The sequence below is a fragment of the Trachypithecus francoisi genome, unplaced genomic scaffold (genome assembly GCF_009764315.1).
Source record: "Trachypithecus francoisi isolate TF-2019V2 unplaced genomic scaffold, Tfra_2.0 Lachesis_group1, whole genome shotgun sequence".
Taxonomy (NCBI): Eukaryota; Metazoa; Chordata; class Mammalia; order Primates; family Cercopithecidae; genus Trachypithecus; species Trachypithecus francoisi.
The window spans coordinates 23,491,416-23,517,612 of NW_022681454.1; the positions used below are offsets into that span (position 1 = coordinate 23,491,416).

The 26,197-nt window shown below is 40.2% G+C and overlaps 1 protein-coding gene across 1 annotated transcript in view; it reads right to left on the reverse strand.

Moving 5' to 3' along the window:
• PPARGC1A (PPARG coactivator 1 alpha) overlaps positions 1-26,197 on the reverse strand; it is a 702,185-nt gene that overhangs the window by 468,135 nt on the left and 207,853 nt on the right. Inside the window, exon 2 of the mRNA XM_033213898.1 lies at positions 14,485-14,549. Within this exon, the coding sequence (XP_033069789.1) occupies positions 14,485-14,502 (18 nt within the window). The 5' untranslated portion in view covers positions 14,503-14,549. The remainder of the gene's footprint in view (positions 1-14,484; positions 14,550-26,197) is intronic.

Here is a 26,197-nt window from a genome sequence, read left to right on the forward strand (position 1 = left end):
AATGGCGTGTTGAGAGTTTCTTTGTTTTTACAATCTTTCTCTATTTTCACATTCAATAAACTAAATGAATTGTCCACACCTCCCATGGGGCTTCCTAATAGAAAAATCCCACCAGGAAACTTTTCTCTTCCAGGCCCCTCATCATTTCTCTTTCCAATCTCTCAGGCTCATGTCCTTGGCCATAATTAATCTATTCCTCAAATATAAGAATGACTGGGGGTAGAAGTACAGGGAAAGAAAAGAAGGACAAAAGCAGAATTGAGCAACACATGATTAGAGGGGTGCACAGAACTGCCTTTTATTTCTCTACATGTTTAAGTTGACAATTATAATATTTCATATATTAGGTCTTGTGGTCAGATTGTCAATTTTTAAGTATGTATCATGTGACATATCCTTTGGACATATTAGTGCACTGATGTTCAGTTACCTTTTAAGTTATGTATTATCCTTCTTATTTAATAGGTGAAGAGGTTAAGGCTTAGAAAGGCTAGCTACCTTGCCCAAAGTCACACAGCCAATAAGCGCTGGAGCCAGGATTCAAACCCAGGTTTTCTGCTTCCCAATCCACATCTAATAACCACATCTGTGCAGTCTCAAGGAGAGTCACAGAGATTTTACATTAACAAAGGCCCAGTGAGCTGCCACCCTAAATCTACCAGAGACAACATGGCTCCCCAGAGCACATTTGAGAATGTCTACAGGCATCTTTGGTTGTCACAAATGGATAGGTGCTACCAGCATCTAGTGAAAAGAGGATATCCCAAACATCCTGCAATTCACATACAGCCCCCACAACAAAGAACTATCAGGTCCAAAACATTAATAGCACTGTGGTCAAGAAACGCTGCACTAAATGCTCTCGGCATTATGTAAAACGGGTTCTCTGCTGCCAACTTGTGACCTTCTATATTGAAAGGGGGAACAGCTCGTAACTCCTTGATATACAGTTACATGCTAACAGCGCCTAGAATTGGCCAATGTTCTTTTTAAGAATGGAGAAAAAAAGAAGGATGGAGAAAGAATAGGTGAGGAAAAAGAAAAAGAAGAAAGAGAGAAGGAGAAAACTAACATTAGAAACTGACAATCTGCAGCGTTCAACAGCTGGATCGCATTACATGGAAATCAGTCCCAGTGACAGCACAACAGGCTGCTTTTGTGTCTTCATGAATAACGCAATGTGCTGGGTAAATGCTTTTCCCCATTTAGAAACAGGTAGTTAATGGGAATTGAAGTGATCAAATACTGTGAACCCCAAGGTTACTTACATCATGGGTCTGGGTGGCCCCAAGCTCATAAATAAAGCATTGGAGTGTCTTATTTTAGACCTGGTCAGATAAGCAAGTGATTGCATCATGTGAACAGAGCCCACAGCGCAATATGACACTGAGCCTGGCAATTCCAGGACCTCGCAGAATGTGACATTTCAAGCACAGTACACTGAGTTCACACCCTGTGGAAGCTTCAGGGCCCACCATGCCTCAATTTTCCATCATCTTTTTTGATTAAGCTGCCGCGAGAGAAGGCTGTCACTGAGCCGGACTTTAAATGATGCCAAGTTCATTCCCTACTATGCAGAAGTTAATTTGAGGCACATTTGCAACTTATAACTCTGATTTACTCATTTGCTGGTACGAGGACCACACACAGCTTGACGACCTGCCAGCTTGCATAGACTATTCTCTCAGAAAAGGTTTGGACCAAGTCAAGACCCCGCTTGGCAGCTCAAAATACAGCTGCTAGACAATGGCAGAATGTAGAGTTGAATATAAGAAAAGAAAAATATCTCCTCTTTGCCTCAAATTTTTACATATAATTTTGTAATCATATCCCTATTCAGATACTTTGACATAAACAGTGCTTAATCAAATTATTGCTATTTATTGTTTTATTATTAGTACATGGCTTGTTTGCTAATATTTACCTGAAAGCCATGTGCACACACACACACATACACACACACACACTTATGCCTGGTCCTAGTACTGTTGGTGTTTTGAAAGTAATGAAAATGCTCTCTATGAATAATTTCTCTATTTGACAGAATCAGCAATGATTTTAAATAATGCTTGTTCCTCTGATACACAAATGGCTAGATGGATAACTTTAATGTAAAAATTTCTGGTGTTTTTTTCTCATAGATTTCCTGCAATCTGTTAAGATCAATCAAATAATATGCATATAATTCCTATAATTCAATAATATCAATCAAATAATATATTATTGGCATAAAATAAATTCTTCCTACTATAAAAAAATAGCTCCCACAATAAATGTACTTCCCTGTGATTCATATTGTGCTGTTTCTCATCCAGACCCTGGGATCCCAAAGAAATATCTTCAATAAATGTTTGTGCCCAGGGAAATGCCTACAATCCCAGCACTTTTGGAGGCCGAATCAGGCGTACCACTGCAGCCCAGGAGTTCAAGACCACCTTGGGCAACATGGTGAAACCCCCTCTCCACAAAAATTAGCCAGGCGTGGTGGCACCTATAGGTAGCCCCAGCTACTCAGGAGGCTAAGATGGAGGATCACTTAAGCCTAGAAGGCTCAAGGATGTAGTGAGCTGTCATGACACCACTGCGCTCCAGCCTGGGTGACAGAGCCAGACCCTGTCAAAAACAAATTAATGAATTTAATTAAATAAATAAATATTCGTAAACAAATTTGGGGTAAGACATAAGGTTTAAATTTTCTGTGAGACTGTAACACTAGTTGGTCATTGACTAAAAGTCACCACCACGTCACCCGTGGAACAATGTTCTGGGAGCTGGATTCTTCTAAATACAAACCTCATCTTCTGCTCCATGGGGAACCTGCTCTAGGGCCTACTCTTCTGCCTCTGACATGATTTCTCAAAGGGTGAGCCACAGAATCCAGCCTATAAGAAATGAAGATTGCAATACTCATGTTAGGTGCTTGCTAGGAAAGCACAGTGTGCTTATCAGAAACGAAGATTCCTAGCACCACGCCGAACCAATTAGATCTGAATCTCTGGGGAGATCTCCACTTCCAACAGTATTTTCAGGTGAAATTGTCTTTCTTCCTTGAGTCTTGGAGCATATGGATTGGGTGCAGAAGAAAGAGAGTGAGATTGTGAAAACTGTACTCCTAAACTCACTGTATTTGAAATAAACTAGTATCAAAAATTTCAAGCTAAAAGTCATCAGTTCTCTAATGCCCTACATCCTCTTGACCATCCCCTCCCCCCTACCAAAAGAAAAAGTCTGGTCTTTGAAATGATAACCCCCTGAGGCTCTACCAAAAGGGAAATTGAGTTATCTTCATTAAATCATGGACACTGAGGCAAGAAACTAGAAATACCAGTATGCTTCCATGATATACTTTAGAATAAATTTTCAGCCACAAATGTATTTTTTTTTAAAAAAAAGTTTGCTCCAGATAATCTGATAAAACTCCATTCACCTCTAGTTCATAAAAGTTTTGCTATATTTCACCAGATAATTATCCCTTTGGTTTTCTATTCCAGCTTATCATCATTATCATGACAGAGTAAAGAGAGTTTTAATTCAAAATTTCAGAAGACGTTCAAAAGGAAAAGAGCAGCATAATTTACGCCAAAGAGATCAGCTATACACTAAGAATTATATCTCAACCCCACGTGGCACACACACAGATTGCCAATTCCAAAGACTTTTGTGAACCACACTCGAGGTAGTTGCCAGGATTGGCTGGGTAAGTGTATGCAGTGTGTGGATTTGGCACATTGCAATCATTCGTTATTATTGTGCTGCAGCTGTGATCCTGTGAATGGAGTTGCAGGGCCCATTTCACCTACCATGGATTTCTACAACCCACAAATGAAGAGATTTGGGGATACAAATTGGCATTCACTCATTCCCACCAACTAAAATGTAAGCATTTTTGGGGGAAGAACTATGTCTCCTGTTTCTGTCAACAGCGCCCCTCCATCCTGCCCCCCCCACCTAATATCAATCTGGCTGGGCACAGAGTTGCCCTTCCCTCCCCAAAAGATATCTGTGGCATTATAAGAATGATTCCATAAAGGCCAGCATTTACGGGATGAAGAAAGCCTTGACCCTTGGCCTATGGCTGCAAAGACAAAACAAAGCATATTATCTGCCAAAACCCAAGAGAACCCTGTATTATTATTATTATTATTTTTTTTTTTTAATTTGAGATGGAGTCTTGCTCTGTCGCCCAGGCTGGAGTGCAGTGGCGCGATCTCAGCTCACTGCAAGCTCCACCTCCTGGGTTCATGCCATTCTCCTGCCTCAGCCTCCCAAGTAGCTGGGACTACCATGCCTGGCTAATTGTTTTGTATTTTTAGTAGAGACGGAGTTTCACCGTGTTAGCCAGGATGGTCTGGATCTCCTGACCTCGTGATCCACCCACCTCAGCCTCCCAAAGTGCTGGGATTACAGGCGTGTGAACCCTGCATTTCTTACACAGGGACATGGACTGCTTCCCCAAAAGAGTTGGAGATAAGATAGCAGCCACACCACCACTGGGAAAAAAAAAAAAAGTGTATTATCAGCAAGCTTTGTGCAAATTCAACTCCTTTTAGTCTGTGACTACAGAGAACAAAAGTGTCATACCCTCCCCCAGCGACCATGACACCTTTATCTGGAACCCAGCTGTATTTGAGATTTACTGTGTGGCCTTGGGCAGCTCATCTAACCTCTCAGTGTCTTAATTTCTTCATCTGGAAAATGAAGATACTACCTACATCATGGGCACAGCATTTCAAGGTTAATGCATGAGGCCGATATTGAAATGCAGCTTAGCAGGGGAACGTCTAATTCTGGGGAGGAAGTCAGGCACAGCAGTGCTCTTCTGGGGGGTATGACATGTGCAGGATCACAGAGCTGGGCCCTAAGGTCAGGAATGCACATGGCAAGCTCAATAAGCCACTCCAAATACACCACCTGGAGTCTTTTATTGTTATTGCCAAGTAGAGTTGATAAAGCAAACAGAGCAAAGGGTCGGGAGGCCTAATTCATCAAATGTTATTGATACAGATCTCATATTGACAGGCAATGAGCCACTTTTAGATTCAGATCCATAAATCCATTTTAGAATACAGTCCAATTCCAACACTTTGCCCCCAAATCCATCCATCTAGACATTAGAAATCCATCCTGCTTTGCCTGCAGTCTGTCAAATGTCACCACAGAGTGCAGAAGCCACCCTGCCAAGTCTATATCCTGAACTAAATCCCAATGGAAACTTCCCAGATATAAATAACCACTATGAACATACAGGAAAGAAAAATAGCTATGAAGTTGCACTCTTACTTTTTCTTTTTTTTCATTTTAGCCTGTGACAAGGAAAAATCATAGAGTTATTCACTCTCCAAAAACAATCTAAAACCAGAAGGTTTAACCAATCCAATTTTCTGGTCACTGTGACGACTATTTTAATCTGTGAGGCAGTGTTCAGGACACGCACACAGGACTTGCCTGTGGTTGTTTCACAGGCAGCCCCTGCTGGAAACTCTGAAAGCAGCTTCCGTTCCTGGACTCACTGTGGGCAGTGGCATTTGATGACATTCAGGGTCTCACACCATGAAGACCGAATTCTCTATTTACAGTCAGAGAGGGAGGAACTTTCCCTCAACTTGAGGGTTGAGAGTGAGATCCTAGGGGGTCAGCTGGGAGGAAACCCCAGGTTAACAGTGGGAGGAGAAACACACTCAATGTTTTTGCAAGGCAGGAAAAAGTGACATAAAGAAATCAGAGAACTGAGCCTGAATGTGGGGTATCTGGGCTTGAATCATGCCGAGCCAAGTGTGTGTGACTTTGGTTAAACTATACCACCTCCTTAAGCCTCAGTTTCCCCATTGGTGACAGGTGAAGGGGGTTGTTTTAAGATCCAAATAGTACAAAAGCCCTTAGCACAATACCTAGCACATAGTAAGTGCTCAATACGTATTCATTAAACGATAATCTGAATAGAGAGGTAAGGAGCTATTGATATCATTCATTAACCAACGGGCAGAAGTTCATTTATCAAATGCACACCCTATGTCAAGGATGGCATGAAAGGGTGGGAACAGAGAGGTGAAAAGAACAGATTATGATGCTCGTCCTCAGGATAAGGCAGAGGAAATGGGCAGGACTAGATAAGTAGACTGGTTGTCTCTAGATATGAGGACTGGGTGTGACATGGGCAGAACACTGCAGATGTGGAGCCTGCAGGGCAGGCGCGCCACACCCAGACTCCAGGAACTGTATAATTATCCCACCACTCCTCGCCCGGTGTGGCTGGTTACATTCCGGTTTCCTCCAATTTCTAGACTAACACCAGTGCTCATTTGCTCAGGGAATGCAAACTCATCTTAATATTAGCTTCAAATAAGTTGATAGGAAGATAAATCTGCAAATATAAAAGCCTAAGCATGGGCCGGGCAAAGTGGCTCACGCCTGTAATCCCAGCACTTTGGGAGGCCGAGACGGGCAGATCACAAGGTCAGGAGATCGAGACCATCCTGGCTAGCATGGTGAAACCCCGTCTCTACTAAAAACACAAAAAAATGAGCCCGGTGTGGTGGCTGCGCCTGTAGTCCCAGCTACTCGGGAGGCTGAGGTAGGAGAATGGCGTGAACCCGGGAGGCGGAGCTTGTGGTGAGCTGAGATCGGGCCACTGCACTCCAGCCTGGGCGACAGAGGGAGACTCCGTCTCAAAAAGAAAAAAAAATAATAAAATAAATAAAATTAAATTTAAAAAGCATAAGCATGGATTGGCTTAGGATTAGCTGAGCTTTTAGATTTTTCTGACTATATCCAGGGAGAGATTCAGGAGAGATACACAGGTGTCATCCCGAAAAGCTGAAGGTAAATTAAAGTGCCATCTAGAGTACTAAACTCTTTTTCCCATTGAATTGCAACAGGGATTTGCATTTTGGGGGCATGGACTCTTTGAAATCTGTCCTCATGCACAATAAAAAGAAGGAGGTGGGAAGAGGCAAAAGAAGAGAAAAGAAGGAAGAGGAAGGAAAAGGGATGGGGAAAGAGGAGGAGGAAAAAACTAAATAACTCCCAAATAGCACAGGTCTCAGGCCGGCCATTCGGAAGTCCAGGTCGAGGGGAGGCTTTCGCCCCCTGACAATGGAATGCAGGAAACGGGAGAGAACTCACTCATCAAGCTACCGTCTTTCCTTCCCTGAGCCTCCTACCCTACAACAGACCTACTGGCTTCTCCCTCAGAATGTAAAGGATTTCTCGCTGTTGTTTCACACAATTATTTGAAGGCGATAGTCTCCCATGGTAGCCCCAATCTATCCTTGCCACTCTCTCCCACTGCCCCAGAACTTCCCAGGCCAATTCATCTGGGGAACACCTACAGGATTTTTGTCATATTTGATGACATGACCACTATCATTTATTGTATATGATTTATTTTAAATCAAGTTACTTTTTAAAACTTTACTGTTGTTCTAGGCAACAATATCTGTAAAAATCACTGTTTTCCTGTGCTAGTTACAGCTTTCTAATACACACTAATTAGCATAAGTTATTATTGTTAAAATAGCCTAGCATAGTCATTAGCAATACAGATGCTGAATGTGTTCAAATCCTGGCTGTGCCACTACTAGCTATGTGATCTTGGGCAAGTTGCTTAACTTCTCTGTGCCTTAGCCTTCATGGTCTGTTAAATAAACAATACCTACTTCATAGAGTCACTATGAAGATTAGTTAATATTTGTAAAATACTTGTACCATCTAGAATCTTCGACATGAACAACACTTTGGAAACACTGAACTATGCACAAAAGCATAAATCATTCCTTACCTCAAGGTTTGCTTATGCTGTCCCACTTTTTGGGGGTATGCTTTTGCCTCCCCTTTCCTGCCTAAACCAAACCTAATAAACAACACACTGTCATCCCCACTCTTCTTGAAAGCCTACCTATCTGAAGGTCCTTCTTAAATAAATATAATTACAGCCATTTATTTTAATGACAGCCACTTGAGCATCTATCATCTTACTGCCCTGTGCTCAGTACTTTTCACACATCATCTAATTTAGTCTTTATTTGGACTTTATGAAGAAGACCCAGCTTAAAAAGATTAGGTCATTTTTCTGAGATCCTACAACAGGAGGGTCGGGATTCAAACCCAGGCCTATCTGATTCCACACCCTGTGAATAGCCCATTAAGCCACGCGGTACCACCAGGAAGCTTCCTCTTTCGAAAGTTCATTACAGCGTGCAACCAGACAGGAGCGCCCTCTCGGCTCCCTTGGTGTGTACCTCTCTTATCAGACTTAGCAAACCCACACTGTAATGTGACTATCTGTCTGTCTTTTATTACTATTTTACTAATAGTACTTTATTACTATTACTATTGTCTGTCTTTTCCCCCTGTTATTCGGGATAATTCTTTCTATTTTAAGCATTTTGGAAGGAAATCATTCTAAAATTTCCCTGATGTATGAAACTGAATTTAACATTTTCTTTACACTTGTGGTCATCTTTATCATCACCAAATACAGTAATGTTCTATGACGTAAACATGACTTTAGGACAATTTTTTTCCATACAGCCTAGGGTGACTATTAAAAAACCAGACTCCTGAGCCCCTCCCCAGATCTACTGAATCAGAATGTCTGGGTTAAAGACCAGGAATCACTGGAGTTTAGGAACCATCGCATTAGGGTATGTATGGGTGTTTGATCCTGCTTGCTACTCCCAGATGGTTTTTCAGTTCGTGTTTCTGCCTTTCATGGCTTTTCTGACCTCTCCCACCCTTCAAGTTGACAGCTTTCACTTCTCACTGCCAACCAAGATTGCTGGATAAATGTTTCCTATTTCTCTGCTACCCACTAATGCTATGGTTTCCAAACTGTTTCTTTTTAGCTGTAGAACACTTTCATGAAAACTGATTCTTAGACGGATGTCCAACATAAAGCACATCATTTCAGAGCTATTCCAGTGGAATATGAGTGAGTGGCCTGGATTTCCAATGTCATCTCATTCCCCTAACTCCCATCTCCACCCTCTGTGATCACCCTGAGGCCCCTCCTCAGATTCCCTGGGCTTCCATAGAGAATATTGCTAATGCCACTGAAATAATACAACCGTCTGTCAAATGTTATCATCGTTTTGTAGGACAGATACTTTATTTTTCAGAAACATTCCAGATTATCAGAAAGGTTTTTTTTCCATGTAAGTTTGTCAGTGCATTCCAAAATCAAGTGTACAGTTCTATTTGAGGGCATATCACCAAATTGATAATATAGCCTCTATATTATATTTTCATAATCACCCCTTACAGTGAATATTCCTAACTTGGAAAATGATGAGCTCATTGTATCTGTAATTGGACTCTCATTTACTTTCAAAAGGATCTCAGAAAAATAACGGTCAAGTGAATTTATCTTTTTTAAAAAGTCTCTCCTCTGCAAAAGAAGGTGTCAGAGCATGCAGGAAAACTTTGTAACCTTTAAGATTTTGGTCATTTCGTATTGAAGGTATTCTAAATAGGTTAGTATGTTAATAGTCTAAAAACAAGGTTCAAGCAGCAGTTTTTAAAACTTGAAAAACAAGTTTAAGCAAAGTTCTTTTAGTGCTCTTTTTGTCCTTTTTCTTCCAAAATTCATAATTTTGAGACTCAGAATTTTGGAAGCCTATTTAACATTATGTGCACTAGAGGCAAGGGAATGAGAATGTTGTATTGAGGTTACAACATGATTTCTATGGTGAATTAGGACAAAGTTTGAATTCATAGATACAGAAAGAGATACAGCAAATGTGGCAAAGTATTAGCTATTGATGATCGTAAGTAAAACGTATGCAGGGTGTTGCTTATACTATTCTTTCAACTTCTGTAGCTTTGAAATTGTTCAAAATAAAATTAAGGGGGAATTTCAAACACAGGTAGAAATCAAGCATAGTCATACATGCAAGATTAACACGTTCAACAGGGCCCGGGCCACGGTGACAAAAGTGAGGCATCTGGGACACAAAATTTAAGGAAGCGCTTGTGCAACCCTGAGAGTGAGTGCCTCTTTAAGTTTGTCACCATACACACCTCACTTGCCTAGTGCCAGCCCTAGAGTCCAACAAAAGCAGAGGCGTCTATGTTCTCAAACGGACCATAGTAAACTCTTCTAACTCCTAAAAGAAGAAGGTTAAAACCAATTTTAGCCATGCATTGATTCACTCATTTATTCTCCAAGCATGTATGGAATCCATTCTATGCTATTCATGGGTGTGTTAGATGCTGAGGATACCAATTATGGACCAGTTCCTGCTAAAATATCTTACTTTCTGCCAAGCACTGATTTAATAATATTATTTTTATCATCATCATCATGTATCCAATAAATATTTCTTGAATGAGCAAAACCATAAGTCTACTTATTTGTTCTTACTGAAAGATTCGTCACGTTCAGATGAACATGAAACTTTTCCCTGGATTGCCTGATAACATAGCTAACATTCACTGGATGGTTACAAACTGCCTGGTATCTTCTAAGTTCTTTCCATACATTACCTCCATTATGCTTTGCACCAACACGAAGATGTAGGTGCTAAGATTCTCCTTTTACAGGTAAGAACATAGATGAGATATTGGGTACCTTTTCCAGAAATACAGAAAGAAAGAGACCACACCAGGTTTGAACCCAAGTAGCCCAGCTCTGGAGTTTGCCTTTTCAGAGGCTCCACAGAGCAATCTCACATTTACTAACCCAGAGAAGCACTCCCCAGTTCCAAAAAACTCTCTTCTTCAGGTTGCCGTTCAACCATTACTACATAGAAAGATCTAGCTAGCACCAGGGACATTTTTAGCAAAATGATCCTCAACTTCCATGACCTGGGCAGATAAGTCAGACTTTGGGGGACATCCTGCTTCATTTCACCTTGTCTAAATACAACCAACTAAAAATAACCTGAAAGGGAAGTGTTTCAGAACCGCAACAGGAGCTGCAGAAGGCTGCAGAGGGCGTGACGTGAAAGAAGGATCCTGGCCTCCGGATAACACTGCTGATGCTTTTCAACATCAGCAAGTTGCATACTGTGATGAGAACACAAAGTTTCCAATGATTGAAATTCCATAGTGTATTTAATTATGCAATTATCTCATTGTATTAACAAGTACTAGAGCACAGCAGCAATTGCTGAGATTTTTGCAATTTGGAAGAGCAGAATTTATTCTTTCCCTCAGCTGATTACTTCTCATAAATCTGTCCATTTTTCAGGGATTATGGAAATGATCCTATTTTTGGAATGCTTCATTCAGAAATCCAAAGCAAGTCAGCACCCCCACTCTTGCCACTCCAATTTTTAAGTATGATCCTTGTAAAGACTGAGCATATTTCAGGGGAAAATGTCTGCAAATCCACATCATTTTTGTTTCCATTAATCACTTAAGACTTTCCTCTTTTGAAATTCAAATAAATATAGTGTAAATATACATTGAAAGAGCAGTTGTACAAATTACATATTTTCAATGATGCAAACACAAATACATTCTTGTTCATTTGCTTAATAAGGATTTACCCCAAAGGGTTCACGTATCAGACTGTAAAACCCGAGTACTCCATCAAAACACCTCAAATAGGTATGCTATGATACTATTATGCATTTCTATTTGCCTCAGTTACTTTGGCAAATATGAAATGTAATCATGCAAAATTAAACATTCCATACATTTTCTATTCATTCTCTAACACTCTCCCTATATTCTGAAATAGGCTATCACATTTTCAAGTTTAAGGGGACAAAAAGTGAATCAAATTTCTTGTTTCTGAAAGCATTACGAGTAATGGGTCTTTTTACTTACGGCTTTTCATCTAAGAATCACCAGGCTCTTCATACATAAAGCATAATTAATCCATACAGTCTGCTACATACCTACCCAATGGGAACCCTCCTTGTTGATAGGAAGCCATACCTGTATTTTCTCAGCGTAAATTTGGTCCAGGCTTTTAGGAATGATGTTTCATTTACTCGTGCATGATCAAGGGGCATAATTATATATGGGGAAACCTGGCTTCTTCTCCCAAATAAGTAAGAGTTAGGAAAACAAACCCTGGACCCAATTGCCTGGTGTTTGGATATCAGTTTTGCAAACTTTAAGCTATCAGATGATGGAGCAAGTTGCTCCACTGCCCTGTGCTTGTGTTTTTGTAGTGATAAAATTGGGATAACAATAGTGCCTATCCCATAGGGTTGTTGGGTGAACGAGTTAATACATGTAAATCCTTGAGAATAAGCCTTAATAGCAATAACTGTTGTTATCTTGTCTTGTCCTGCCCACATATGACACCTGATGCCTTTCAAAGTCATCTCCCCACAATTGCCTCATTGGGATCTCACCATCTTCCTGTGAAGTGGTGGAAGTAGATGCTATTATTTCCATTTTACAGATGAAGAAAGGAAGATTCAGAGAAGGTTGCCAGCAGTCAAGACTGGAACTCCCAGAACCTAGACTAGTATATACTTCCAGTATTCCTCTTTATATCCAGAACAAACTGACTCAGTGACCCAGACAGTTCCCTATTTATTTTGTGGGGGAAGGAGGGAGTCTTGTTTCAAAGGAGACATGGAAAGCACTCTGTTGTCAAGGTTTGTCTTGAATACCAAAAAATATCCAGTTCGGCAGGAGACATGTCAACAAGTCTGCCGTCATCATGATTTCTGCTAACTATGAAATGAAAGTTAATTTCATGCCTCACATTCACAGACAAAAAGGTTCAGAGCTGTTTAAATTCTCTTCAGCCCAATGACAGTTAGTAAACAGGAGACTTCGTGTTCTAATGCTTGAAATCACCCTTCGTATCTCAATATATTATTTATGCACTCAGCTTAAAATAAACAGCAACTCCGAAGAAGGTGAGTGGTCTCATTTAGTACAAACTTTTTTTTTTCACTCTGACAGTTACTTTAAAACATGGGTAAACAACCTTAATTCACTTCTAACGAATTAGTAAGCTACTGCTGTGTCTACAGGAGGCAAGCAGATTGTATTATTAACCAAAACAACTTTCTTCCTGTCAATCATCTGCACCTCACAGAGAGATGTGGGCTTTGCTGTCTCGTTACTCAAACCAATCCATGGGTGCACGTGATTCCAGACGATTTCTTCAGAGGTCATTGTCTTCTGAAACTTTGATTAGATCTCTGGACTCTGAGATGCAGAATGGGGCCTGGAGAAGATAGATTCTCAGTGCTGCTTGTTAAGAAAGATACAGACAGACAAGAACTTTTCCAGAGGGGTAAAGAGTTTTGGAAATCATGGAAATGAGCTCTAGTTGTGGAAGGAACTGAAGCTGACAAAGAGACCACCATAGGGAGACTCAATAAATGTCACTAAATATTTGAAATGGTGTCATTTTGTAGGAGAAACACTTATTCATTGTAGGGATGAACAGTAAAAGTAGAACCCAAGGGCAGAGATACATCGTGGTTGGACTGATGTTTAACTTGAGAGGGAATTCTCTAACTGTCAGAGTTGCCTTTTTAGGTCGTAGACTTTCTGCCTCTAGAGGTTTTCAGGCTCCAGTCAGGTGGAACCCTTAGAACTGGCCAACAAATAGGGCTAGATAAGACATATAAGACCCTTGCAGACTTAGATCCTACAGCCGCATGAATCCAAGGATTATTCACTAAAATAGGCTTCAATAAGCAGTCCTAATCTTAAACTTCTCTATGATCAACTTTAAAGGGTGACAGCCACCGTTTAAAAGAAAAAAATATCAAACCATGGGTTAAGCACTGGGCATATAGCTGGCCAATCTATGGTAGCACACACAATTCCAGGGCATTGGTTGGCCTGGCAAAATAAAAAGATGCACCACTCAATGGAGAAAATCTATCAAAGCAGTTGCTTTGGAATTGCACAGTCTCCTCCTGCCCTTTTGTAGCCTTTGCCATTGCATGGGTAGGAAGGAATTCCCAGGTCCCCTGGACTGTAACCTGGTTAAGGAGGGGTGATCCACACTTAGCTCACCATTCTGGTTGGCATCCTCTCCCTGCCCCAAGTCTGGAAATACAATAATTAGCAAACTGTCTGATCAACTTTCATCCTTAACAAAATATTGTTCACCTCATGGAAACATTCATTCTCTCCCTGAAATCAACCATTTCTTTGAGACACAGACCGACTGCTCAAAACACAAGTTAAATACAGTTTTGAAAGAAAGGAAGAGAGAGTTGAGAGAAGAGAAATAAAGATACCTTACATTTACATCCATGGTTCATATCAACATTTTTACATATAATAATATAGAGACATATTTTGTCCAAATTTTCTAGTAAACATTGCTTGAATTTATATTTACAGAGGGTGGCAGGGGGAGGTGGCTTTTCAACATCCAACATGTTGTCAAAACATTAGAGTTCAGAAATATTAAATGCCTCAAAGGAAGTCAGATTATCAATATCTGGGTGTGAAACTTGGTGTTACAGATTTCCTGATATGGCAAGAGCAGACATCTGGTATTTGTACTTTGGAATAACAGAAAATAACGTGACAATAATGTATTATACTTACAAAGTACCCTTCATCCATGGGGCTCCAATTTTACCAATATTAGTTCACTGATTTTCGCAAAAAACCTGAAAGGCAGAGGGTAAGTTTGTGTTACCCCCACTTTGCAGATGGGGATACTGAAAGGCAATAAGGTTATAAATTATTGGTCCATTAGGGTGAGAATTCAGTAATGGGAGAACAAGAATTACCATTTTGGCCTTCCCCATCACAATGTATCTTGACCACCCATTGTTCCCGAGGGGACTGATATTTCCTATGTCATTTTCACCATAATCTCGACATATTAAACACATTTTAGGGTAAGACAGTGACGAGCGTAACCCCTTGCTTTTATGAGCCCAGACACCAATATTCTTTTAATACTAGAGATAAGATTGGAAAAATTCCCATATCCAGTTTAAAACATGGAAGAAAAAATTGCGTTGACAAAATGCAACCATCCAACTAAAATTTGGCCTGAAAATAATGTTACTACTGTTCAGTTTGTTATATACTTATGTTCACATTTCAGCATATGGACTTGTCTTTTAAAAAGATTGCAAGGAAGTCAGAATACTTCAGAAGTAATTTCATTAACAACATTTTTAGAAGGGTGTATTTTTAACAGTCCTTTCTAGGACATCCCATCCTTTCTACCACTCTCAGACCATTTACTCATGCATTGAAAAAATAATCAGTATTTATTGAGTTCTTACTACCTGTAAGTTTAGAACTGTGTATGGCTTCTTGGAGGACACAAAAATGTGTATGACATAGGTCCTACCATCAAGAAACTTCTAATCCTATGGTTCAATAATTTTATTACTATGACAACCACTCTCATCAAAAACTCTACAGAAAGATCTGATAGTTTCTAGACATTCCTGGCAAGTGACAGACACCAATCCCAGAAAGATGGCACCTTCAGAAAATATTCCAAAAAAAGGATGAGTTTGGGTTCTGTGTATGAGCCATACTATTTGGGATTACAGAAATACTAAAACATGTGTCTCCTTAAAATGATTGTCCCTGAGTTTTCCCAAAGCCCATGATGTGAGGGTCATGATCTCTCACTGTCTTCTCCTTACGCACCTCTGCAACAGCACTGACCCCTTCACTCATCCTCAAATACCCAAGCACATTCCCACCTCAGGAACTTTGTCCTTCTAACTGTTCCCTTTGCTTGGCACAATATTGTTGCAGTATTTCTATGGCTTACTCCTTCCCTTTCATCAGATCTCTGCTTAAATACCTGCTCAGTGATGTCTCCCTGACCATCCTATTTAAAATACATTCACGTACCACAGAATGACATTTCAGTCAACAACCAACCACATATATGAGGTGGACTCACAACATTATAATACAGTGATACCATATTTATACTGTAACTTTTCTATGTTTAGATACAAATACTTACCATTGTGTTACAATTGCCTAAAGTATTTAGTACAGTTGCATCCTAGCCTACAGTTTTGTAACCTGGGAGCATTAGTATATACAGGCAATTTTTTTGTTTACTGCTAAATTCTAGTGTGAAGGCACTCCACGAATATTGATTGAATTAATGAATCACAGCACTAAACTGGGTGTTTTTCCTTTTTTCTACCTTTTTACTCTCGCTGAGATACTGTTATAATTACTAATAAATGAATTTTAATACTGAATCATCCTAGATTTTTTTCCACCCAAAGGAAAAAATTAAAACTCCACAAAGACTCAGTGAAATGCTTCTGGAAATTATAATAAACACCCGTTTTTATCATTTTCTCTTATCTTGAGTGCCAGGGTGCGAGTTGGATGACCTGGCTTCTTGGCCAGCTCTGCTGTGCCTTACCTTCTCCTCTCCCTATGCCTCTGTTTCTCAAGAGTAAAATAAAGCTTAAGAAGCTTATTTCTGAAGTTCTTCTAGTTCAGAAACTAGGTGATAGGCCAAATTACATTCATATTTTTACATCTTCTGATTTAATAGCACTTACTAAGTATAAGCTTCTCTCAAAGGTAGCAAGGTCATCATTTCATACTAAGCAAAGTAGGAATCCCAGAGGGAAGAATGTGAGTGTCTCACTAAATCTACAAGCATACCGATTTTGGACACACACCACAGTGATCACTGAAATCCTGTTCCCCCATCCTCACTCTCACACCACCAACATATGACAGACATGCAAAGAAAGATGCCACATCAGCTGTTTACGGCATCTTGAGTCACAGACACTCCACTTGGGTCTCTAAATAGATTTCTTGTTTACTTGCACATTAATAAAACTCACACCTTCGCCAGTCAGAATTTTTTCCCCAAGCATCTGAACATCCAAAGAGATTTAGAAGCAATTAACATTCACGAGTAACAGAGCAATCAACATGGGAATCGCTAATGGGACTGGACAGGATCCAAGAGCTGATATGAGGATAATAGTGAGTTCCTGACATAGGTTATGGTGTTAATTCTGGAGGGCAGAGTCGTGGTATGTTTTCAATAGCTTTGTAGGGCTGCTGTCACAATCACATACGCCTCTCCTATACATGGTTCCTCACCCCCTACGACATGCCTTTTTTTTTAACTGCTATGGAAAAGAAGGCATTTTTGCATTGTTAGAAACTCTAGCATTAATGGTATACATTGAATCCAAATTTATTTTTAAATTGCCTACCTGACAAAATGTTAAAATGTCATTTATTTTCGCAGTTTGGGTCTCTAGACTATCTTCACCTGTTAGCTTTTGTAGCTAGAGGCCACAAAAATAATGGCTATGAATTTCTACCTTGACGCTTCCCCTAAGTTTTGCCAGTTACTTGTGTGCACATGGGTTCACACATCCCTCGTAAATAGGAAGACATGGGTATTCCTACTCCAACCAGCTCCATGCTTGCTTCCTTGTCAGTTTCCCTGATCTGTTTTCATGAAGATCACTCCAGAAATCAGTATACCACATCACCCCACCCCTTTTCATCCTACTGGGAGAGTCTCTGCATAATAGAGAATGCTTCCATTGTTCCTCTTTCTGCCTTCCATTTTCCAGCCTTCATCTCTCATCACTACAATCCATCAAAAATGCCAATGCCAGGCAAATCTATCTCTCCCTCCCCTTGGACCACATTCTTGAATCCCTGCCCTGGCACTCCTTCTCCCTCAGCCTACAGAGCAAATGGCTCTGACCTCTCCAGACCCACACACACCTCTGAATCCTCAGAACCCCTCCCCACTCTCCTCCTCCTCCTGTGTCATTTGGTTTCCCTTGGAACCAAGATACCCACCTCTGGTTATAGGACACTTTCTCTTTCTATAGGAACTCTAGGTCCCCTGCAGGCAGACTACCTGCTGTATTTCCATTTTTCACTTTGGATGTAATTCATCACAGCCAATTAAGATTTGCTTTATTCTGTGTGTTCCAACAAAATAAATTTGTTCCTAGAAAGGGCTTTTAATTTTTTCAGCTATTTTCACATTAGACAGGAGTATGTAATTGAGTAAACACCATTTTTGTGAATTGTAATATATTTCTGGTTATTCTATTTCATTCACGCTTTCTTCTGTTCCTTTCTCCTATTTTGCTATTTCTGGCTATTAATGGGCCCCTTCTTACTTAAAGATCCAGCATGTCAATTCTCTTTCCTCCACCTCCCCACCTCCAACACCAGCCATTGTGACAGCGTATCCCTTTTTAAAGCTTCAGTTTATTCTCTGAACACAATCAGCTACAGATGCACAATCTGCCTCTACCAAGCTCTGTGTGTTAAAAGCCTGTTTTGACAAAGATTTTATACAACATAATCCTAATGAAAGGTGAGTTATCAACAGACCCATACTTAAGAATCCTTCACTGTTATCTCTGGGGCAAGCCGTTTAATATTCCCAGCGGCAGTGTCAAAGGCAGTAGATGCATGCCTAAGACCCGCCCTCCCAACCCCCACCAAGTCACCATGCACCCCCCGCCCCATGACTCCCTTCCCACCCCCAAGTAGCAGTAGTGGAGGATGAAGTGCTTCTGGTTCCGAGGTAATGCAATCAGGGCTGGGTGTGCTTCAATCTCTACCCGTCCTCAGAAAACATTTGGGCACCATGCCTTCCAACTATACTCTGCATTCCGCACGGGGTCCTGTGCTCATTCTGGTGGTTCTGCAGAAGTGAAAGTGGCCCTGCCCAAGGAGTGGACTTCACCTGCCTTCCCAAACTGCAGGATATCGGAAGCAATTCTGCAATGAAGGTGTGGGACTAGGGGGTGAGGTTCTGACGGTACCCATTACACACAAGGAGTGAAAAAGGCAAGGGCAAACGTGAAATGAACACATCAATTTTTTTTTAACTTCAAAGAGGAAAGGAAACCATTTTTCAATCCTTTGCCCTTCCCTACGCACCAGTGAAAATACTCCACCCAGTCTATTTATTAGTCAGGGCTTTTCAGGGGTCTGTAACCTTTCCAGATCCTTTTGGCTATCTGACGAAATCTATGGACCCCTTCCAAGAATGGTTTATAAAAGATTGCAAAGGAGATTAATTATATTGAAATACCTTTACTTCTCAGGTTAAGCAGCCCAGCAGGATGTGGTTTTAGTGGATGAAAGGATAGCTGCTCCCTGGATTTTTTTTTTCTTTTAAACTTGGGATTTCTGCAGAAGAGACAAGTGACGGACAAGTGACGGCTGTGGTAAAAAGCATGAAGTGGTGACTGTCCACACTGTCCTCAGAGTTGTACAACTTCCTGTACATCAGACTTGGTAACTGGCTCTGCCTTGCAGATGGCTCCGTGCACATTAACACAGGGTGCTTCAATATTTGCTACACTGGAATAGCTGAGATTTGGATTTCCTTTATTTACAGTCCTACGTAGATTTTTAACTACTCCTGAGAGAGAAGAGTCAACAAGCACAGAAAACAATGTGAGGAGATTTTGGAAAAGAGAAGTCATGGTAGAAAACTTGAATCTAACCATTTACTCTTTTTCTAAATATTTACTGAGCACTTACTGTAGGTTCACAGTAGTACACAAGTGACCTAAAGAGCTTTCCCCCAAAAAAGTTCATGCCCAAATGTGGGGAGACACCCTGTAAGCAAATAAACAAATAAATGTAAAACAAATAAACATGATATATATGTCCAATGGTGATAAAACAAAGCAGAAGAGATGAGAGAGTGCGTGGACAGTTGTCATATTTCATGCAGAGTTTATTTCCCATTTCACGTCAATAAATACTCATCAAGTTCCTACTGTGTTTTAGGCCCTGGAGTGGATTCAAGGAAACTGACATATACATACATATATGTGGGTGTATACAAACACACAGACACAGACACACAGAGCTGACCCTTTAACAGCGCAGATTTGAATGGCATGGGTCCACTTATACAGGGCCCTTCTTCTATAAAAGTTACACCAAGTGTGCCTGTCTCTCCTGCCTCCCCTTTCACCTTGTCCATCTCCACTTATGCCGTACCTGAGACAGCAAGACCAACCTCTCCTCTTCCTCCTCCTCAGTCCACCCAATGTGAAGACGATGAGGATGAAGACCTTTATGATGATCCACTTCCACTTAATAAATAGTAAAGATATTTTCTCTTCCTTATGATTTTTATTTTTTTGAGACAGGGTGTCACTCTGTCACCTGGGCTAGAGTGTAGTGGTGCCATCTTGGCTCACTGCAGCCTCAACCTCCAGGAATCAAGGTATCCTCCCACCTCCGCCTCCTGAGTAACTGGGATTACAGGTGTGCCCTACCATGCCCAGCTAATTTTTTTATGTTTTTGTAGAGACGGGGTCTCACCATTTTTCCCAGGCTGGTCTTGAACTCCTGGGCTCAAGTGATCCACTTGCCTCAGCCTCCCAAAGTGCTGGGATTACAGGTGTGAGCCACCTTGCCCGGCTCTGATGATTTTCTTAACATTTTCTTGTCTCTACCTTACTTTATTGTAAGAATACAATATAGAATACATATAACATATAAAATATGTATTCATTGACTGTTTATGTTAATTGACTGTTTGTGTTATCGATAAATCTTCCAGTCAACAGTAGACTATCAGTAGTTAAGTTTTGGGAGAGTCAAAAGTTATACCCAGATTTTCAATGGTGTGGAGGGTTGGCGCGTCTCATACCCATGTTGTTCAAGGCTCAACTGCAGGTATGTGTACATACACATCACACACTCAATTTCCAGTTACTTGCATGTGAGGGGTGCACAGAGTCTCCACCAAGAGAGGTCTGCGATGCCACACTGCTGAACAGTTTCTTTTCAGAAAGGTGACCAGTGAATGCCACCAAGAGCCCACAAGAGTGGAAAAGGTGCCGCCAGGACTGCATTTGCTGTGCTGAAGGGCATGAGCTTTGGAAGCATGGAGAGCCTTGGCGGAAGGTCAGCCACCATGATGCTACGCTCAACTCTACCACCTGTCTCACTAAGTGCCCCAAGGAAAGTTACATACATCACCTCTTAGGGTTTCAGAGCCTTCATCGGCAACATGCGGAACCCAGGCTGCGTGGAGTTCAAATGCAGTAATGCAAGGAAAGCGCCCAGCACAGTGCCTGATACTAAGGATTAGAGAGAGGAGTACTTATCTCACGCATCTTCTTATCAAGGAATAAAAAGCGCAACCGAAATGCAAAAGCCCCAAACAAAGACCATGCACCCCGAGCAGGTGTACAAGAACTGCTTTTGCTTATTTGTTTCCTCTTTTTTTGTTTTTGTGGCCAAGTGGATCCAGGGAATATTTGCAGGTGTTACTTAATAAAAGAGAGACAGACTTCACAGTGAAATAAGCTTTAGAAACAACAAAGAAATGAGGTAGCACAGTTCTCTTTGCTTCAGGCTTTCTCACAGTTTAATATGCTAATGCACGTCACATATCTCCAAGAACTGTCAACAATGTATGAATGTTTCCCCAATGTATGTGACCATGGAACCCTTTGGCATGGAAAAATCCTATGTGACAGTTATTCTATGGAAAAGACTTTGAGAAATGTGGGTTTGTTAAAAAAAAAAACAAATAAATCAAGAGATAAGAAATACATACCCTAGTTGGTTCTGATGTGGTCTAGTGGCTTTCATTGAAAGGGCAGACTTGGGCATATTTTTGTACACACCAAGAAAGCCTAGTACCAGTGTTTCCTATTCACTGAACCAAGGCAACTTCTTCTGCTTTTCCTATAAAAAGAAGTCATTATTCTGGGACCATAGTGCATTTGGGGGAAATGTCGGCAACATCTGAACACTTCTTATTCCTTTGGACAGGTAATTCCACTATTTTGTGCAATAAATGGGCCCTTAAAACGAGTTTTGTTAATTATTCTCTTGAAAGCCAAATCCTCTTCTGACTACACAGGGAAAGCCTTCTGCTTAAAGTCACCCTGGGTTTTCTTCATTATCCTAATGCTTCACAGTGAGCAATGCATGACTTTCATAAACAGAAAATCAATGCTGGGGGGCAGAAAAAAGAAAAAGAAAAGAAATTCCATAGGGATGTGTTGATACACCTATTTTGGACTTATGATTAGTCCAAAAATTGCTTACTTGTACATGAAGATTTTATATATGGGGCTTTCCATGAAGACCTTACTTCATGTTAGAATACTAGATACATGTGAAGTGGAAGAGGTGGCCAAAGAGAAACTAGGGCAAAAATTGTTCCTCACATGCTTAGAATTCTGTTGCAGAAAGAAAGAATCCTTCAGACTCATCCACATTCTAAGAGGCAAAAGAAAAGAGAGAGAGAGAGAGAGAGAGAAGGAAGAAAGGGAGGGAGGGAGGAAAGGGGGAGGAGAAAGACAGAGGAAAGGAATAAAAAGAGAGGGAGCCCACGTGCAAAAGAGGGGAGTAAGGGAGTCATTGAAAAGCCTAAGTTTGGGGGAAGGGAGGCTACAAACGCATAGATTTAAACTAACCCAAGTCAGTACAAAAGGCTTTGTACAAGGGCTCTGGCGTTAATGGGATTTGGATTGCTACAGCCTGCAAATCAAGAACAGAACATAACGAGAGACACCGGAGTTATTTTTGAAACTTATGTCTTAAGTAATAGGAAGCTTAACTAACAGGGACACTGCAGCATTTTGCATGACTGCTGGCTTGTGGCCTGGCTGGGAACTGGAGCTGCCTGATGAATGAGTTGCAGCCTCCTACCTGGGACCAGATGGGCTTGGGTGAGCTTTGACCCTAAGGTGGGCCACTGAGGAGTTGCTTCGTGTTGCGGGAGGAAAAAATGCAGCTGCTCTGTTACATTGCTTAGTGATACAGATGATGTAGGTGGAGAGTAACCCTCTGAGCCCCAGGATCTTGGGGCCACGGGTTTCGCATTCATTCTGTCAGTCAGTCAGTAGGTGCCTCCATCAGTGCCTTTCATCAGTGCCTCCAAGGCGCCTGGAATTGTTTGGGGTCTTGTGAATACCATGATGAGCAACACCAAGTCTCTGCTGTCAAAGAACTTACATTATCCCAGAGGAGGGTAAGTGAGCAAATAAGTAAGAATTTCTGTTGGTGATAAGGGCCTTGAAGAGAATAAAAAAGGAAAAGGAGATGAGGTAGAGTGGGGCTTAAGGGCAGGGGAAATGTATTTAGGGAAGGCATCCCTGAGGCGAGAACATTTAAGCTGAGCCTTGAATAATGAAGACTCCCGGCTGCAAAGACCTAGGGAAGGAACAACAGAGGCCAGGGAGCGCCATCCTCAGATTTAGAATAAGCAGCCATCTTCCCATTCCTCACTACCAGCTAACTCAGCTTTCCACAACACTAAATTCAAAAGCACACAGACATGTTTAATTTTAAAATCTTAAATTGAATACTATGCCGCTAGGAAAATATATCCTGAAACTTAGGTATTTTTAGAATGGTCCACTTCAGTTTCCTCAAGTACTTTTTTCCCTTGTTCAACCAGAAGACCCACATAGTTTAAGTTCATCAGCTTCCTCTAAATACCTGAAACTGCATTCATCAGCCACTTCCTAAAAATTGGATCTTACTTCAAAGCTGAATGACTTGATTACTCCCATAACAGAATACATTACACTGATTACGGGATTATTCACGTGCCATTTGCAAGAGGTTAGGCAACATTTCTCAACATTCCACCCACCAACAAACAGAGTAGTGACAGTGGAAAATGCAATGCTAATATGCTAATGTCCTCCATGTCCTGATACCATGATAAAATTCCTCTTCACCCTTTTTTTTTTTTTTCAACTGATGTTAAAAAAGAGAGAGGGATGGTTATTTTGGTACAATGTAGCCCACAGAGAATAAAAGGCATAAGCCCCAGCAGGGAACCAAAGCGGAGATTGTTTCCATGACCTGGCACTCACTAAGTGCTCAGTAAATGTAGGTTCCTTCCCCTTCTCCTTTCCCTTCCTCTTCCCCTTCCCCTTCCTCCTTAAATGCCAAAATGCTGAGGATTCATTTTTATATCAATAAGCTTTGAATAACATATTCATTGGTTCCTTATTTTGTAACTATCAATCCTGTGTTGTGTTTTCATCTTCTGGCAATTGTTTCAACTTCATCCATTCATGCCAGGAAGAATGACTTGGGGTGAGAAGGGGGCTAGGCATGATTCACTGTTCATCAATGATTAGCATTTTATGCTCAAGACAATCAAACTCACCCTTCACTTTTAAAGTTTTAGAAGGAACACATATTCAAAACCAAAATGAAAACAGGGCATCGTAAGTTCAAGGAAGCCACGAAGTAGACCAAGAAGCATCATTCTACTGAGCACCATTTTATTAGCTAATCAACGTATCTTTTTTTTTTTTTCCTATGGGCACCTACTTACTGTCTTGTAATTTCCATAAGGGCACAATCTGTATTTATAAAAGAACTATCTTTGTAGTGATCTAGCAATCTACAAACAACGGTGATATTTAACTTTTCTTAGGGGATCAATTGTAGAATTAAGTTAAAGGATTTATAAGTCTCTTTTTCAGGACGAACCTTAAAGGGACTTATTCATACCTCTCTATGATGCTGAAAGCATTTGAAACAACAAAATATGTGATTTTGATTTATTAAAATACAAAGTTCTGGATCTTGACATGCACATTTTTAATCAAGCATAATGAGCCTCTACTATAAAGTCCAGTAAAACAATAATAAGTAAAATATTTTCTTTTATCCATTTTAGCTGAAAGGGTGGGTCAATTTTCAACATGATCTGGTTTGGTGCCCTATGGCTCAGACAGAACCCGGTATTGACCAAGGTCACTGCTATGAATTCAATCAGCATCTGGTCAGCTAACTCAGTTATAACACATGGTTAAACCCTCTCTTGTTCAGTTTTTAATGATGGCCTTGCAAATGCATGTTGCTGGTCCAGTGGTGGCTAATCATGTGAGTGGAGATCAGCCAGCAAACCCCCTACCACTGAAGGAATCAGAAACTCATAATAGATGCTCTTATACCAGGCACAGATTTCATAGATAAGTGATACAAGGTTCAGGCAGGAAGAAATTTGTTTAAAGAGTTTCTATGGCTACCAAATAGGACCTCAGAGAGAACAACCTTTGGTTTTACAAAGGTATATAGTTTCAGTTTTATGTAAATCCAAAAAAGTAAAATACATGTCAAGAGAATCAATCATAGACAAAAATGTCGCTCTTTGTCAAGATGCAAATTTGTTCACCAATAATCAATTACTTTGTAAACTTAATTTTAAGCAATATTTAAAATAATTGTGATTAAAATATATGGATGTAATGAACAAAATTAAAAAGCTAAACACAAACTAATATTTATACTTCACTGATTGATTCTTTAATCTGTACATATTTATGGAGTTCCTACTATATCGAGTACTGTAGTAAGAACCAGGTGTAGTGAAGAACAGAAAACACATAGTCCCTTCCCTCACATTTTTAAAACAAAGTATGTGCAAATGAACAAGTGAATGGAAATTTATGAAGTTATATTTGTGATTGAATTAAGATATGTAACTACTCTCTAATACAGTTTTATTCCTTTTAAAATCTAAATTATTTATTTCTTTTAAAAAATTTGATAATGTACCAGCACCAGGAAGTAATCTCTCTGGATTTTGGGCTTTGTAGTTTTTGTTTGTTTGTTTTTATGCTTGTTTTTGGCCATTGAAATGTCAATATATGACATAATGAATTTAATAAATTTTGACGACCAAATTTTTGAAATGTATCGATAAAATGGAGAATTTTCAGACAAGTGTTAAAACAAGAATATTTAGGAGTGGAAAAATGGGTCTTCTTGGGGAAGGATAAGGAATCAGAGTCATTTATCTCAGAAGTGACTTGATTATTATCTCTATAGAATGAACACATAAGAGAATGAACTCTGGCATTCATGTCAGATGTAAGATGGTGATTTGTTCTGAAATGTATTTGAAATCATTGTACTGTATGATAATTTAAGTTCTATATTCAAATCTTAGCTCTACTACTGTGAAGAGAGAACCTCTCCACATCTCAGTCACTTTATTTATAAAAGGGACATTTCACATAGACTACATGAGTATAATAAAAGTATATTACTTAGTATGTAGTCTTTAATCACTGTTAGCTGCCTTCATCCTCACACTTTATTATCATTATTATCATCATCACACACAAAAACTCAAGGCTTGTTGTAATAAAGAGCAGCTTTGGTCTCCTAGTGACAATCACAAAGGAAGCCGGTAACAGTCTGTCCCGAGAAAACAGGAATTTAATTCAAAAGTCCTCAGTTCAAGGCCTAGCTCTTCCAGTGTTAACTTGTACAAACTTGTATAAAGCTCTTAAACTCCTGA